Source organism: Pelophylax lessonae, assembly GCF_965119305.1.
Source record: "Pelophylax lessonae genome assembly, chromosome: 4".
Taxonomy (NCBI): domain Eukaryota; kingdom Metazoa; phylum Chordata; class Amphibia; order Anura; family Ranidae; genus Pelophylax; species Pelophylax lessonae.
Window position 1 is genome coordinate 554,300,625 of NC_138771.1, and position 17,440 is coordinate 554,318,064.

The 17,440-nt window shown below is 44.5% G+C and overlaps 1 protein-coding gene across 2 annotated transcripts in view; it reads right to left on the bottom strand.

The window, feature by feature from the left end:
- Positions 1-340: 340 nt before the first annotated feature.
- Positions 341-17,440, bottom strand: part of YKT6 (YKT6 v-SNARE homolog) — a 44,077-nt gene continuing 26,977 nt past the window's right edge. For both annotated transcript variants that reach the window (XM_082257008.1, XM_082257007.1), the window contains exons 6-8: positions 13,501-13,566; positions 9,180-9,281; positions 341-1,242 (exon numbers count right to left, since the gene is read on the bottom strand). In XM_082257008.1, coding sequence (XP_082113134.1) covers positions 1,207-1,242; positions 9,180-9,281; positions 13,501-13,566 — 204 coding nt within the window. In that variant the 3' untranslated portion in view covers positions 341-1,206. The remainder of the gene's footprint in view (positions 1,243-9,179; positions 9,282-13,500; positions 13,567-17,440) is intronic.

A 17,440-nucleotide genomic window follows, 5' to 3' on the forward strand; every position in this document is an offset into this window, starting at 1 on the left:
AATTAGACAACCTTGGGCTGCTTTAAAAAAAATAAAGGAAGTGCCAGACACCTCTAAGAGCGGCATTTTATTCAGCCCATGTGAATGAGGCATAAAGCACACTACAGTGGTCATTTGAAAGATAAGGTATGCCACTTTGGACACACTCACCAACTTAGGCGTTAGGTCCATTGAGATGGTCTTACAGGTACAAAAAAAACTGCTCAGACAAAGCTTTGAAACACCTACAAATTTACTTTATCGTCTTATCCAGCATTTGGTACAGAAAGGTTCAGCCAATCTTTATTAAAATACAATTTTGCCAAGAAATAATTGAAAAAAAAAAAAAAAAAAAAAACACATTAACTGGTGAATAAACATCAAAAAAACACTGAAATACATTAATAAGTTAGCTATACAGCATGAGAATTAACCCTTTCAGCAAAAAGTAGAGCCATCCAAACTGGACTCTTGAGATGTACTTGGATAAGACACTATTAAAGAGACGCAAGATCTTCGGCATAAAGCAAGAAAGGGTTAATTCGCAAAGTCCAGATTGTTTGTTTAGGTGCGCTCTGAACATAGATGGTTTGGTTTCAACGTTTCTATTGTAACCCCTTCAGCGTAGCTCCATTCTTCATTTAGTAAGAGGTTAGCTGTTACTAGGAGTTGTCAGTTTTCTGGCATCAAAGGGGATAACATGACATTCAAATGCACATCGTTGTTGAAAAGGGTATGGGGGGAAAACAAAAGGCTGAGCCCCATCCTTCCGAAGAGAGATCATGTTGGGGTACAGTTAGTATAAAGTCTGTTTTACGTGTTCATCATCAAACTAATAATACTCAACACCACTCTGCAGCTTAATGACATTTGTTTTTGATGTACAGTATATATGACGATACTCTGTACCACTATACATCTCAGAGGAATGTTTGCATCAAACAGACAATGACCAGGTAATCCCCCAGCTGGGGGACCTGTGGTAAGGGACAGCTTAGTGGGAAATCTGATCTTGCAGTAAAAACTGAACACACATCAACAGACAACGTTAAAAAGACCTTCTCCACATTTGATAATGGAGTAAGGATAGTGACCCAAGGGCGATTTGACTGCCCCCTGCTGCTGGGGATGGAAAGGGCTAGACATTAGCAGATTTGGTAGTTCAGCCCCCTGATATCGTAAGGTTTGTTCATTGTCCTGCATCCGATCGTCTCTGCCCTGCTCACGTCACATGACTCCGCAGCACGAGTTCTGCTTCCGCGCCTGAGGGTGAAATGAAGGGAAGTAGAGAAGAGTTAAAATAGGCCATGAAAGCATTAACAAAAATTTGAATGTATAGTTTAGTAAAGTTCATACATGCACGTAAATATGAGGGGCTCAACCCCCATTCCTGACACTCTGGGCAGAAAGTGTATGGAGTAGAATAGATTAATGGCAGACTTCCCCCTCTATCTGCCATCATTAAAAGCAGAATGTTACCCATAACAACTTGCTTCTTGCTAGAAGCTGTCATTTTGCTGAAGCCCAGATCCCCCCCCCCCCATTTAGCAGTAAATCATTAACTACTTGCCTACTGTACACTTAAACCCCCTTCCCATCCAGGCCAATTTTCAGCTTTCAGCGCTCTCACACTTTGAATGACAATTGCGCGGTCATGCTACACTGTACCCATAAAAAAAAGTTTCTTATTTTCCTCGAGTAAATTTTGAAAATAAATTTTTCTCCTTCACTGATGTGTGCTGATGAGGCTGCACTGATGGGCACTGATGAGGTGGCACTTATGGGCACTGATGAGGAGGTACTAATATGCCGCACTGATGAGCACTGATAGGCGGCACTGATAGGTGGCACTGATGAGCACTGATAGGTGGCACTGCTGGGCACTGACGGATGGCACTGATGAGCACTGATGGGCAGCACAATCAATGCCCACACTCAGTGCCCATAGTGCTGCCAGTCAGTGCTCATCAGTGCCTAGATGAGCAGGCACTGATGGGCACTGACTGACAGCACTATGGGCACTGATTGTGGGCATTGATGGGGGCACTGTGTGTATGTTTTTTTTTACCTCTAGTAATCAGGGCACTGGTGATCGGTGCCCTGATTACATTTGTTCTGTGTCCCCGGCGCTGGGCAGCTCTCCTCCTTCCTCACACTGCAGTCTCTGTGTGAGGAAGGAGAGCTGGCGATGAGAGATGATCTCATATGTTTACATATGAGATCATCTCTCATTGGAAGGTCCGATCACGTGGTGAATGGCCGCTGTGATTGGCCATTCACCACGATCTGTGATCGGCTGTGTCCAAGGGACACGGCCGACACAGATTTTCCCCGATGCGCGCTCGCGGGAGCGCACGGGGAGACTGTTTCTGGAAAGGCCGTATAAAGATGGCCTCCCGAAAATGTGAGTCCGTGCTGCAGCCGTATATAGGCTGTAGCGCGGATGGGAAGTAGTTAAAGTGGACCTAAACCCATTGATTTAATGGTTTAAAATAAAACCAGTTACATTCCTGGAAAGCCAGGATTGCCAACTGTCATATTTGCTCGTGTCCTCAACCAAACCATCAAATGGCTGTTGTCATAGCTAATCACATGTACAGCACCATGACAGTTGCAGTTTAAACAGAAGCAGCGTCCTGGGCTGTAAAGGATAGGAGGGTTTAATTCCTCTTTAAGGCTGTCAGCAGATCAGCCTCTACAAACTCAGCAGTGCCTAAAAATGCCTAAAAGGGGAGAGCAACTGAGCATGTGCAGAGCAGGGTGAGAGAGAGAGTGTATTACTGGATTTTAAACAGTATAGGCTCGGTTTTACATAGCTATACTTGCAAAAGGGGCCAGCCTGAAGTCATCTAGCAGGACTTCTGATTAAAGTTCTACTTAAAGTGGAATTCCAGCCTAACACACTCACCTGTCCAACGGTCCAGCGATGCGGCCGCCCAAAGCCTCGCTCTTCTCTCCGGCGTCGGCATCACTGGTGTGGGCACCCGGCTGTGACAGTTTGCGGCTTCACAGCCGGGTACACACTGCGCATGTGCGAGTTGCGCTACGCGTCGTGATTGGCCGGCAATCTTCTGGGACCTCTGACATGTCCCAGAAGATTGCAGGGAGGGAGAGGGAGAGGAGAACTTCCGCTCGTGGGAGCGGGTACTTGTCAAAACTAGGTACCTGCTCCCCCCCCCCCCCCAAAAATGACATGCCAAATGTGGCATGTCAGGGGGTTAGCACTACCTAAAGCGGAAGTTCCACTTTTGGGTGGAACTCCGCTTTAAAGCTTAACGCGTACCATGAGTATACCGAAGGTTCAAACCATGAGTGATCCAAAATACTGTGCCACCTGGGTGTGCAAACTTTAAAAAAATGTTGGCCTTCGCAAAGACACCAGCTAAGGTATTTTACATGTCATAGAAAGTACAATCTCCTCTCCATGTCTCCTCTCCGTATACCCTGTTATACTGCAACCATTGGTATCAACCATCTCCTCTGTAAAGATTCCTTCTCACGGCAAACCAGGAGTACTATCTCCCCCCCCCCCCCCCCACACTACAAACCAAGGATACCATCTGCCCCTCCCTGGGCTCAATTCAGAAAAGCATAATTGCATGTTGTATTTAGGTAACAAGACACATTTTAATCCAAATATCACATGAGATACTGAAAGTGTCAATTCATTATCCCTTTACGCAGTATTTAACACTGTTTTATGATGTATTTACTGAGCTTTTTTGTGGTAAAGTCAATTCGCTAAAGTAAATAAATTGGTAAAAAAAAAAAAAAAGCATGTGTTAAATAAATTAGTCCCAAGTCCCAAGTATGTGATGTGATATTTAACCACTTTACTACTAGAGCATTTTGCTGTCTTACGTCCAGGCCACTTTTTGCGATTCGGCGCTGTGAGACTTTAAATGACAATTGCGCGGTCGTGCGACGCCATACCCAAACGAAATTTACGTCCTTTTTTTTCCCACAAACAGAGCTTTCTTTTGGTGGTATTTGATCACCTGTGCGATTTTTACTTTTTGCGCTATAAACAAAAAAAGAGCGTAAATTTTGAAAAAACAATATTTTTCACATTTTTTTTTTATATGAAATTCCCCCCAAAAAAATGTAAAAATCTACATTTTTTTAAATTTTTGGCCAATTTGTTTTCTGCTACCTATGTTTGGTAAAAAAATTCACAATAAGCGTATTTTGATTGGTTTGCGCAAAAGTTACTGCGTTTACTAACAAAGGGAAAGATTTCTGTCATTTTTGGTGTTTTTTTTTTAACGCGTAATGGCGGCGATCTGCGATTTTTTTTGCGGGACTGCGACATTGCGGCGGACAGATCGGACCCTTGACTGACATTTTTTACACTTTTGGGGGTACCAGTGACATTACTACAGTAATCAGACCCTGCCTGTCACTTGGGAGATCCGCCCGCTTGTGTTTACACAAGCAGGCGGATCTCCACACTAGATCCCCGACGATTGGGGAAGAGCGGTGGCGATCGCCGCTGCTCCTCCCCTGGCCCGACTCCCGCTGTGACTGAATACAGCGGGAGCGAGCCTCTGGCGGCGCGCAAGCGCCGCCCACAAGGGGGAATGACGACGTAGTACTATGTCGTCAGACGATAACGAGCCACTTTGCCGCAGTAGTACTACGGTACTCAGTGGTAAAGTGGTTAAAGAATAACGGAATTTTTGTAAAATCTTACCATAAAATTCCTTTCTCTTTCTCCTCATACAGGAGTGGGCGGCGACTTACCGTCAGAAAGGCAACGCAGTACCCACATCAGAGAAAGGAACTTTACATGAACAGCAAGGGAACCTCCTGGGCAACAAAAAAGCTCAACAGGAGCAACAACCCAGGAAAGCAAATAACCAAGGGGGAAACAACCCCAAGAGCAAGGGACCCGCAAAAACAGGGTCCCCTACGGCACTGCCGCACAAAGAACTTTGCGGCCAAAGGAGGCATCAGCTGATGCCAGAACATTAATTTTGTAGAACTTGGAAAAAGTGTGCACCGACGACCAAGTCGCAGCCTTGCACACCTGGGCCACCGAAGCCTGATGCCTGAGGGCCCAGGACGTCCTGGGGTCAAATGAAGATTTGAAGGAAAGAATCAGTCCGCCGTCCGTGAAAGAAATTCGATCTTGTACCCTGATCGAATGATTTCCTGAACCCACCTGTCCGGAATTCGGAGCAGCCAAGGTTGGAGGAAACCGCGCAAACTTCCCCCCACCCCTGAAATGGGTGAGGGCGCCCCTTCAGGCAGAGGCTGACTGAGCTGCCGCACCAGCTTGGCCGGATTTTTTTTGCCGGCCCAGGGCTTTCTCTGGCCACCCTGGCCCTTGAAGGCAAGAAAGGACCCCTGATTTGGTTCAAAGGTGGGATCCCGCTTGCCGCGGAAGAACTTGCCCCTAGGATTCTGGGGTAGCAGAGTGCTCTTGCCCCCAGTGACTCCTTTTACCAATTCATCCAGGGAGTCTCCAAAAAAGGCGAGACCCCGCATAGGGAATATCAGCCACCGTCTTTCTGGATTTCTGGTCAGCCGACCAGCTTTTCAACCATATCAGTCGGCGGTTAATCACCGCGACACTGGACAGGCGCGCAGCCAATGGGGCCTCATTTAAGGCCGCATCGCACAAATACATGACCCCTTGATAAATCTGGTCCACCATCTCCATGGTAGTGGGGGGGGGGGGGGGCAGAATCAGCCACGAGGGTGCGCTTCTGAGCACCTTGGTCCAATCCACCACACCCTGAGCCACCATAACAGAGGCAAAAATAGGTTTTAGCATGGAACCCGCCACCATGTAAGCATGGCAGGCAAGAGATTCCAGCCTCCTATCCGTAGGATCCCTAAATACCGGAGAATCTTCGGTGGGAACCAGAGTAGCCTTATTCAATCTGGCCACAGTGTGATCCACTTGAGGAGCCACACCCCAGCGCGAAACCGTAGGAGACGCAAAAGGGTAAAGAAGTTGAAACCTTTTTGGCACCGTGAAGGTGCGTTTCAAACTGCGCCATTGCTCATTCACTGTGTGATGAAACTCAGCGGGGCAAGGAAAAACCTGCGCCGTCTTGCGGGTCCTGTGTGTTCCAAAAGAATTCACAATGCCAGGAGGATTGGGCTCATCCTCTAAATGTAGCGTTTTTCACGGCAAGAATCAGTGCATCCATAGCTGCGCGTTCCTCGGGCGTCCCAGGGGGGGAGGAATCATCCACCCCTGCAACCTTTGCCTCCCCCTCAGACTGAGAAGAGCGAGACCCTGAAAGGGGCACGCTACCTACAGCAACCATGTCATTCAGAATTCAGTCATCAGCACATCCATTTTGGACACCAAAGTCGCCACTACAGCAGACAAATTAGTCAGGGCAGAGGATTCAGAGGACCCTGAATCCCCCACCAAGGCTGGAGGGAATTTGCTGTCCTGGGATTCCATTGCAAAAAAAAGTTTTTTTTTTTTTTGTAAGGTACTGGCCCTTTAAGCGCGCCGCGGAACACAGACCCCCCGCAGGGACAAACTGAATGCCAGGAAGATTGTACAAGGGAGGACAAAAGGACAGCAGAACAGAGCCCCACAAGTGTGTTACCACCGCAGTCAGTCGCTCCTGAGAGAAAGAAGGAAGTGATGTCACCGCCAGAGACTGAACTGAGGCTGCAGGCTAAGGAAAAATGGTTGCTTATGGAAAGTAATGGGAGGCTTCGGTAAAATGGCCGCCGACATGTGCTCGGAACGATCATTTGCCACACACAAGTTGTCGCCGCAAGGCGCCAAAATACACTACATACTATGCCTTATAAGCGCCCATAGTGAAGCCAGACATGCCGCCCACACCTAAAATAGCGGACCGGCGGTTTTTAACCCTGCAGCGGTCACCGCACGTGTCTGTATCTCCAAGCACCCTAAAGTGAAACAGGAGAAGGACCCCCAAAAATCCACACAGCGCTAGCTGTGAGAAAAAACCCCCACAGGGACCGGGATCAGGGAGCGCAAAACGCACAGACATAAGGGGACACCACAGACAACACAGGACTGCCATCCCCAGGCAGAGGCCCCACACAGAGTGTACTTACCTGAACTCGATGGGGTGGGGTGCCTCATATCAAACGGGAAACCGCCCGCCCTCAGATGGCAGGGGAGTGCCGTCAGCCAAAAAGTGCAGGACACCAGTAGTGCATGGACGAACCGTGAATGTGTCTGGTGAGGTAGCCACCTCACAGGCTGCATCCCTGAGGACAGGGATGGGTTGTTTGCGAGGCCAGGGCGAACACATAGCCTGCTAAACGCTCAATGGCGGGCTGGGATTCCATCTGCCCCTCTGTCCTGGAGAACCAGGACGACCAGTCCGATTCCCAGCTCCGCAAACGCCGTCTTCATCCGAAGATCCAACTAACGCTGACAAAATAAAACAGCTAGTAATGCAAAGAAAAAATGACAGTTGCAGAAAATAAAATCATAAAATAGAAGAAGAAGGCTGAGACTGTAGCCTCAGCACAGGGAACCTATCTACTCCTTAACTAGGCAGAAGACAAACTGAGTTGGGATAGCTATTGCAGGGGGGTATTGGACCAGTGGGATAGCCCCCATGGGTGTGACTATGTAAATGCTTTGTTCTTAACGAGTCTTATGCCTAGCTACTCCTGCGGAGAGGAAGTCAATACCCCATTGGTGAAGACTGTATGAGTGGGCGGCGGTTGTCGGAGGACGTAAGAGAAATATAAAATTTCAGATGGTTGTTAAGGAGTCATCACCCGCTGCCTGCTTGTTTTCACCCCATCTTTCCTTAATGGCCTGCCAGGCTATATGCTCAGATAAGGGTCTGGTATGGATTGTAGGGACCCTACACCAAGTTTTCTTCATTTTTTGCTGTAAAGTTACCCCCCAAAGTCCATGCCAGACCTGAAAAGCTTAGTATGAATTGGTGTGGGACCCCGCAAGTTTTTTTTTGGAATTTTTTTTATTCTTTCCAGCTCTTATGTTTACATTCCACTGTCAGCAGGAAATCCAGCTGGCAGCAGACAAGTCATTACATAGTCATGGTTGTTAAAGACAAAGCGAGTGCAAGCTCCCCAAAAACTAGCTATTAACATACCGCAGGTTTTCACTACTAAAATACTGCATCACTTCACGAAATAGCGCATGCAGTATTTTATTGGGCGGTTTTTAGTGAATTGCAAAATGCTTTGAAGTTCTTTACTACTGGTCTTAAAGTGGTAGATAGAGCATGAATGGAGCCCTATATCTCAAACCATGAGTACCATATTCTTTGTATATCTCCCACCAAAAGAATGGAGTAAATGGGCTGCCTGAAAGTGGTTCTAAAGGCAGAAGGACACAGAGCGGCAAGGGAGCGAGCTTGTATGAGTGCCCCCATAGCAAGCAGCTTGCTATGGGGGGGGGGGGGGGGGGGGGACTCAGCAGAGAGGAGGAGCTAGGAACTCCAACAGGGGACCCAAGAGGATGATAAAGGGCTGCTCTGTGCACAGCCATTGCACAGAGCAGGCAAGTATAACGTATTTAAAAAAAAAAAAAAAATTACTTTTACAAATCGCTTTAAAGCAGAGGTTTAGTCAATTTTTTTTTTTTTGCTATGCAGCACCAGTGACATAAATTTACCTGTAATGCAAAGTGTCCCATGTCCAGCTGACTGCTGCATAGTGTAAAGAGCTTGCACCGCTCGCCTGCCCCTTCTGCTTGCCTCCTCAATTCATAAAACTCTCAGTATTTTTAGCCCCAGAATTTAAAGTGTTCTGTGAATGGAGGAGGGTGGATCCCGTCATTCATAGGCCCATCCTCCATTCACAAAACACTGTGTTCTGGAAAAGAATAGTATACTAACAGTACCAGTTCTATGAATGGAAAAGGAAGAGAGTGGAAGAGGTATGTGAGCGGCGCAACTCTTACCACTTGCAGAAACTGGTCGGACACACTTAATTACAGAGAAGTTATATATCCGGTGCTGTATGGGGAAAAAACTAAAATAAAAAAAAAACTAAAAAATTTCAGCTTTAAATACAACATAAAAAAAACAAAAAAAAACAAAACAATACAAAACAAACACACACACACACACACACACACACACACACACACACACACACACACACACACACACACACGTGTGAACAGTGCCTACAGGATGTATGGCTTACCTGTCATTGTTTGAAACAATTTTTTTCTAAAAACACATGGATCTCAGACTATTGGCACTTACTGTTTTGTAGAATGCTTTGGACTGGGTTCCCAGGACTTCCGATTTGCTGACTAAGTCATCCAGTTTTTCTCCACGCTGTAATAAGGACTCCATAGTGTTGTGCTGATGAAGACAACCGAGACAGATATAAAAATACAGACAGACAATCAGTGCTCTGTGACTTTAACACGTTCTGTATTTTTACTTTGTACCAAGCTTACTAATTCTTATTCGAATATCAAGGTTGGTTTATAAAACCAAAAAATATTTTAGGACATTGACACACAAGGATCATCGGCATACAATTTTCATATGAACATGCTCCATTATAAAAGCAAGCACAACATACACTATAATTTCAAAAGTATTGGGACACCTGCCTTAACATGCAAATGAACTTTAATGGTATCCCAGCCTTAGTCCGTAAGGTTCAATATTGAGTTGGCCCACCCTTTGCAGCTATAACAGCTTCAACTCTTCTGGGAAGGCTGTCCACAAGGTTTAGGAGTGTGTCTATGGGAACGTTTGACCATTCTTCCAGAAACGCATTTGTGAGGTCAGGCACTGACGTGGACGAGAAGGCATGGCTCGCAGCCTCTGCTCTAATTTATCCCAAAAGGTGCTCCATCTGGTTGAGGTCAGGACTCTGTGCAGCCCAGTCAAGTTCCTCCACCCCAAACTCGCTCATCCATGTCTTTATGGACCTTGCTCTGGGCACTGGAGCGAAGCCATGTTGGAACAGGAAGGGGCCATCCCCAAACTGTTCCCACAAAGTTGGGTGCGTGAAATTGTCCAAAATGTCTTGGTATGCTGACAGCTTAATTCCCTTCACTGGAACCAAGGCCAAAGCCAAGCCCAACCCCTGAAAAACAACCCCACACCATAATCCCCCCTCCACCAAATGATTGCACCAGTGCACAAAGCAAGGTCCACAAGGACAAGAATGAACGAGTTTGGGGTGACCTAAACCCGACAGAACAGCTTTGGGACGAATTCGAGCAAAGACTGCGAGTCAGGCCTTCTCGTCCAACATCAGTGCCTGACCTCACAAATGCACTTCTGGAAGAATGGTCAAACGTTCCTATAGACACACTCCTAAACCTTGTGGACAGCCTTCCCAGAAGAGTTAAAGCTGTTTTAGCTGCAAAGGGTGGGCCAACTCAATATTGAACCCTACGGACTAAAAGACCCGTACACACGATAAGAAAATCTGAAGGGAAATTTCGTCCGACGACCGATCTGCCGATTTTCGGATAGTTAATATGGTGCTTTCGACAGCCGACTCCGACTTTTTGGCCGAAAAAATCCTGATGTGAAGGCTATAAAATTTTTATCGTCCGTCAACACAACGTCCGATTTTCGTCTCATTAGCACAGATTGACGGAAAAAAATCTTAAGAGCAAGACTAGGCATGCTCAGAGACGAAAGAACACATAGAAATCAATCCAACACATGACATTCACTTCTGAAGTAGAATTCTGTCGTACGGGAAAATTTGTATGAAAAAAACCTCTTCACTTTCCACATCAGACTAGCATGCCACAAAAAAAAAAAATGGACGACAGATTGTTCGAAAATCTGATCGTGTGTACGGGGCTTAAGACTGGGATGCCATTAAAGTTCATGTGCGTGTAAAGGCAGGCGTCCCAATACTTTTGACAATACGCTGTAATACATTGCAGCGTTTACCAGTGTTGCTATACAGCACTGTTGTGCTTTGTTCAGTATCCAAACACACAGATATTAGCTTCATAACCAACAAATTAATAAGTTAACCTAAATAACCTATTTAAATGAGGCAGGGAAGTAAAGAAACTCATTCAATTTTCAAGAGCAGAGCTAATGCTGAGCTCTCTCTTTATAAAGCCTAGCATTCTCTGATGAGTATTCTGGAAGCACCAGGTATTTGATACTTATCTTTAAAATAATTCTTGTAAAAAACACATTACAAAAATAAATAATGAATTGTAGAAAAACTTGAAACGCATTCTAAAAAAAAGAAAGTAAAATGTATGAAAACCAATTAGGACCTACAATGCATCCGGAAAGTATTCACAGTGCTTAATTTTTTCCATATTTTTTTATGTTACAGCCTTATTCCAAATTAATTAAATTCATTATTTTCCTTAAAATTTTACAAACAATACCCCATAATGACAACGTGAAAGAAGTTAGAATTTTGCCCAAACGTATTAAAAAAAAAAAAAAAAAAAAAAAAAAAAAAACACAACACACACACACATAAGTATTCACATCCTTGCCATGACACTCAAAATTGAGTTCAGGTGCATCCTGTTTCCACTGATCATCCTTGAGATGTTTCTACAACTTTATTGGAGTCCATCTGTAATAAATTCAGTTGATTGGATAGGATTTGGAAAGGCACACACCTGTCTATATAAAGGTCCCACAGTTAACAGTGTATGTCAGAGCACAAACCAAGCCATGAAGTCCAAGTAATTGTCTGTAGACCTCCAAGACAGGACTGTATCGAGGCACAGATCTGGGGAAAGGTACAGAAACATTTCTGCTACATTGATTGAGCACAGTTCCCTCCATTATCCTAAATGGAAGAAGTTTGGAACCACCAGGACACTTCCTTAAGCAGACTGCCAGGCCAAACTGAGTGATCGGGGGAGAAGGGCCTTAGGGAGGTGACCAAAAACCTGACGGACACTCCGACAGAGCACCAGAGTTTCTCTGTGGAGAGATGAAAACGTTCCAGAAGAACAACCATGTCTGCAGCACTCCACTAATCAGGCCTGTATGGTAGAGTTGCCAGACGGAAGCCACTCTTCAGTAAAAGGCACATGACAGCCCACCTGGAATTTGCCAAAAGGCACCTGAAGGACTCTCAGACCATGAGAAACAAAATGCTCAGGTCTGATGAAACAAGATTGAACTCTTTGGCCTGAATGGCAAGTGTCATGTCTGGAGGAAATCAGGCACTGCTCATCACCTGGCCAATACTATCCCTACAGTGAAGCATGGTGGTGGCAGCATCATGCTGTGGGGAAGTTTTTCAGTGGCAGGAACTGGGAGACTAGTCAGGATCGAGGGAAAGATGAATGCAGCAATGTACAGAGACATCCTTGATGAAAACCTGCTCCAGAGCTCTGTGGACCTCAGACTGGGGTGAATGTTCATCTTCCAACAGGATAAGGACCCTAAGCAAACAGCAAAGATAACAAAGGAGTGACTACGAGACAACTCTGTGAATGTCCTTGAGTGGGCCAGCCAGAGTTCAGACTTGAACCTGATTGAACATCTCTGGAGAGATCTGAAAAGGTCTGTGCACTGATGCTCCTCATCCAACCTGATGAAACTTGAGGAGGTTCTGCAAAGAAGAATGGGGGAAACTGTCCAAAAATAGGTGTGCCAAGCTTGTAGCATCATACTCAAAAAGACTTAATTGCTGCCAAAGGTGCGTCAACAAAGAATTGAGCAAAGGCTGTAAATACTTACGTACATGTGATTATTTTTAATACTTTTTCAAAGATTTCTAACAAACATCTTTTACCTTGTCATTATGGGGTATTGTTTGTAGAATTTTGAGGAAAATAATGAATTTAATCCATTTTGGAATAAGGCTGTAACATAACAAATTATGGAAAAAGTGAAGCGCTGTGAATACTTTCCGGATGCATTGTAATTATTCCTTCCATTCATTGCCCATTTTCATGCAGCAAATGTATGCATTTAAGAGGAAATCCCACGGTTCACGCAGTTTAGTGTGAAGGTCTATTCACATGCGTGTGTTACCAAACATGCTGCAATGCACAATAGTGCAAATTCAGCCTTATAGATTTGCTCACCAGGGATAAACCCTTCATTCATTTTGAATCAAGGTATTTTTTCTGCATTCTATCAGAGATTATGGGATTCGTTGAAAACCATTTTCATATCCAACCTAACCATATCTCTTCATAATTTAGTGGCTCAACAAGTCTCCACAATACCTAAATCCTCTCTAGATTATACTATACAGCACTGAATGGATAAAACCTCTGCCAAATTTATACTGCTGGTTTTACTGCATTGGGGAGTTTTACATCATTACCCGTCCATCCTACAGATAGGAAGAGATGGGAAATTGTCCCAAAGGGGACAGCAGAAAAAACACATTTCTTTACAATGGTGGGGAATAGTTAGAACCACTGCTGGGTTTTTATTGCCCTCTTTGTCTGCCTGTCTTGGTGGCATCTAATTTTGTGTATTATTTGTCCTGGTGTCACTGGGACAGAAAGAGAAGAGAAATCTCTCCAATGGGAGAAGTTCAGAACGTTCTTCATGCTATCCAAAATAAGATGTGAGGACTCCAGGGAGAAAGCACTGCAATTACCAGGATAATTTTGGTTTCGTCCAGCTCAGCTTGTACTTTACTCATTGGATCAGCATCCCGAGGATTCTAAAAAGAAAAAAAAAAAAAATTAAATATAGTGAATGATGCTCTGTCCCCAGTGACTGTGTTTTGGCTTAAAAAATATTTTTTCTTTTTAATTTGGAAGCCCCTATGTTCCAAGATTTAAATTTTCCACTATGTCACACATTAAGCGAAACAACAACTCAGATTTCCCTTATGAATGTATGACCTCGGAGACATGCAAGACATGACTGCCTTTTCACCCGATATAAAGCCTGCTGCTTTTTTTTTTTTTTAAGAAATAATAATAATATTAAAAGGTCACTCTTCACATATCCTAGAATGAGTACCATCATGTATCATGGAGAGGGCATGCTTCATCTTCATTAATTTCACCATTTAATATTCCGATTCTGAGGACACAATAGGACATCCATACACAGATTAGGCAAATAGATTTAAATTGTGGCGTTTATCACAACTGTCACATGCTAATCATAACAGTTAAGCAAAACAATGCTAAAAGGCACCTCCAAGGCAGCTAGAATGTCCCTGATGAAAGTAGTTGTCATTATGACAGAAATAAGGCAATTTAGTGATTTTTAAAAGAATTCTGGGATTTAAAAAAAATACACCTACTTACCTAGATGGATGCATCATCGATCCAATGCTACATCTGTCCCCCTCTGCCTCTAGAATGAAAACTTCAGTGGGCAGAGAGTCGGTGACTGTCAGTCACTGACTCATCCTTCCAGCGCTCATTGGAATACCAGACTGTGGACTATTATATAATTTTGGTAAATCTAAAGGCGATTGTACAATCAGATTGTATAGTGCATGGCCACCTTTATACACCTAAAATGAACTGGTTGCACTTTTGGTGTCATTAAAGCAGTTGTAAACTGCAGCAATTTTATTTTTTTCTTACCTGCAAGGCAAAGGCATAATGTGCTGGTATGCATCGCATACCAGCACATTATGTGAAACTTACCTCAAAACGAAGCATTTTAGAGATGCAATCTCATCGTTGGAGATGGCGCCCATCTTCATCCAGTCTTCCTTCCTGATTCACGGCTGTGAAGAAACAGCACAGGCGCCCGTTCCTTCAGACCGGATGGGCCAGTAAGGTCACTGTGTGCATGTACAGTAAATATCTCGGAAACGCTGCATGTTTAGGAAATACTTACACTTCCTATAGGTAAAACTTAAAGATTAAAGAGGAAGTAAACTTCCATCTTTAATAGCACCCCAAACACAGATGCAAACATGCATTTTTTTGGGTGATAAAATGAGCAGTAAAAAAAGTGCAAAGCGCCAAAACTCCCCATGAGCTACTTTGTTGTGTTTGTCGCACTTAGAGCAGACCCCTGAAATCAATCAGCTGCCCTTTATGTGTTGTGGGGAAAAATGCACCAAAAACATGCACTCCCACTAGGTTGTGCGATTGAAGCCTGAAAGTGAAACTGGTGTATTTACACCTTCCCCCCTCTCTGAGCTGGATCTGGATTAGAAGAACATTGGCAGCTGAAAAAAAAAAAAAATAAATAAAATCGCCATGCAAGTTCACTGCAGTTAACTAAAGAAGTAGATAGCCAAACTGGGGTGATTGTTTCCCAAGACGTAATACGGCATATACTGCAGAAGAATGGCATGAATGGGTGTTTAGGAAGCCCCTCCTAAAGCCCATGCACAAAATAGCCCGCCTAGAATTTGCAAGGGTCCAATGCTTAAAAAAAAAAAAAAAAAAAAAAAAAAAAAAAAGGACGAATACTGGGACTCTGTACCTTGGAGTGATGAGACCAAGATAAATGTTTTTGGAATGAATGGCTTCAAAACTGTATGGTGTTGCAAAGGTGAGTACAAATAAAAAATGCATGGTGCCTACAGTGAAACATGGTGGTGACAGCTTCCTCCTGTGGGGCTGCATGAGTGCTGCTGGTGTCGGAAAGCTGCATTTCATTGATGATATTATGAATTCACAGATGTACTGCACTTTTCCAACATGACAATGATCAAAAACACACATCTAAGGCCACTCTTGCATTTCTGAAGAACATGATAAAAGTGAATCAGTGGTCAAGTATGTCTCCTGATCTGAACCCAATCGAGTACCTATGCGGAATTCTGAAGAGACAAGTTAAGCATCACTCTCTATCCAGCATCCAGGCTCTAAAAAGGTAGTTCTTGAAGAATGGAAAATGATAGATGTTGCAACATGTTGTCCACTTGTTCATTCCATGCTAGAGCTGCAGGATTAAATTGTATAATAATAATAATAATAAAAAAAAAAAAAAAAAAAAAAAAAAGAGCCAGGTGTTCCCATCAGAGTCCTACCTTACATCAGGTGTCCCCATCAGAGTCCTCCCCCCCTTACATCAGGTGTCCCCATCAGAGTCCCCCCTTACATCAGGGGTCCAGATGTACTTCTATTTGCCTCTCTCTGGGGGTCCTACAGAGCTGTGTGTTGTATACATGTACTGTACTCATGACAATATGCCTGCAACTTCCACTGTCGTGCAACACCAAATCCGCCCAAAACAACGACCAAAATTCGCGCTGCATGATCACACCCACAATCCGCTCAATGGCAATAGTTTTCCGCCTAGGACGTCGCACGCATGTGCAGAGAGTGAGGCAGAATCTGACATTTAGATTCTCACACCCTCTGCGGTTTGCTGCTCGTCGGATAAGGCCTCCGACTAAGGCCCCTTTCACACAGGCGGACCGTTCAGATCCGCCTGTCAGTTTTTTTGGCGGATCTGAACGGACCCCCCATGCATCTCTATGGGGCATCGGATGTCAGCGGAGACATGTCCGCTGACATCCGAACCGTCAAATCTGGACGGATGGAAACTATTTTCCATCCGTCCAGCGGATCGGATGAAAACGGACAGACAGTCCGTTTCCATCCGATTCCCCCATAGAGATGCATAGGGACCAGACAGCTGTGTCTCCGCACACAGAGCGGAGACACAGCTGTCATCCGCCTGCTCAGCGGGGGAATCGGCAGATCGATCCCCCACTGAGAAAAACAGAGTCCGCCAGGAGTGTAAAAGCGCCCTTACTGAGCAAGCACAGTGTTAACGTCACGCCAGCTGATCAGGATATCAGCTGGAGTGATGTTACATACTGCGCAAGCACAGTTTGTCGGATGCATTATTCGTCAGAACACCAGCAAAAGTTTATCACAACATTTCTAAGTGCTTACAGAGAAGGAGAAACAATGTATCATTTGGTTCTTTTAGCTCAAAAGGGATGAACTTTGGTCTGTAAATGAGGTCAGTTGAACCCCATCATGCCTAAGCCTTTTTCTGACACTTGTTGCTTACAAGTTAAAATCGTTTTGTTTTTTTTTGCCAGAAAATTGCTTACAGTATCTCACAAAAGTAAGTACACCCCTCACATTTTTGTAAATATTTTATTATATCTTTTCATGTGACAACACTGAAGAAATGACCCTTTGCTACAATGTAAAGTAGTAAGTGTACAGCTTGTGTAACCGTTTAATTTTGCTGTCCCCTCAAAATAACTCAACACACAGCCATTAATGTCTAAACCGCTGGCAACAAAAGTGAGTACACCCCTAAGTGAAAATGTCCAAATTGGGCCCAAAGTGTTAATATTTTGTGTGGCCACCACTATTTTCCAGCACTGCCTTAACCCTACTGGGCATGGAGTTCACCAGAGCTTCACAGGTTGCCACTGGAGTCCTCTTCCACTCCTCCATGACCACATCACAGAGCTGATAGATGTTAAGAGACCTTGCGCTCCTCCACCTTCCATTTGAGGATGCCCCACAGATGCTTAACAGGGTTTAGGTCTGGAGACATGCTTGGCCAGTCCATCACCTTTATCCTCAGCTTCTTTAGCAAGGCAGTGGTCTTGGAGGTGTTTTTGGGGTTGTTATGTTGGAATACTG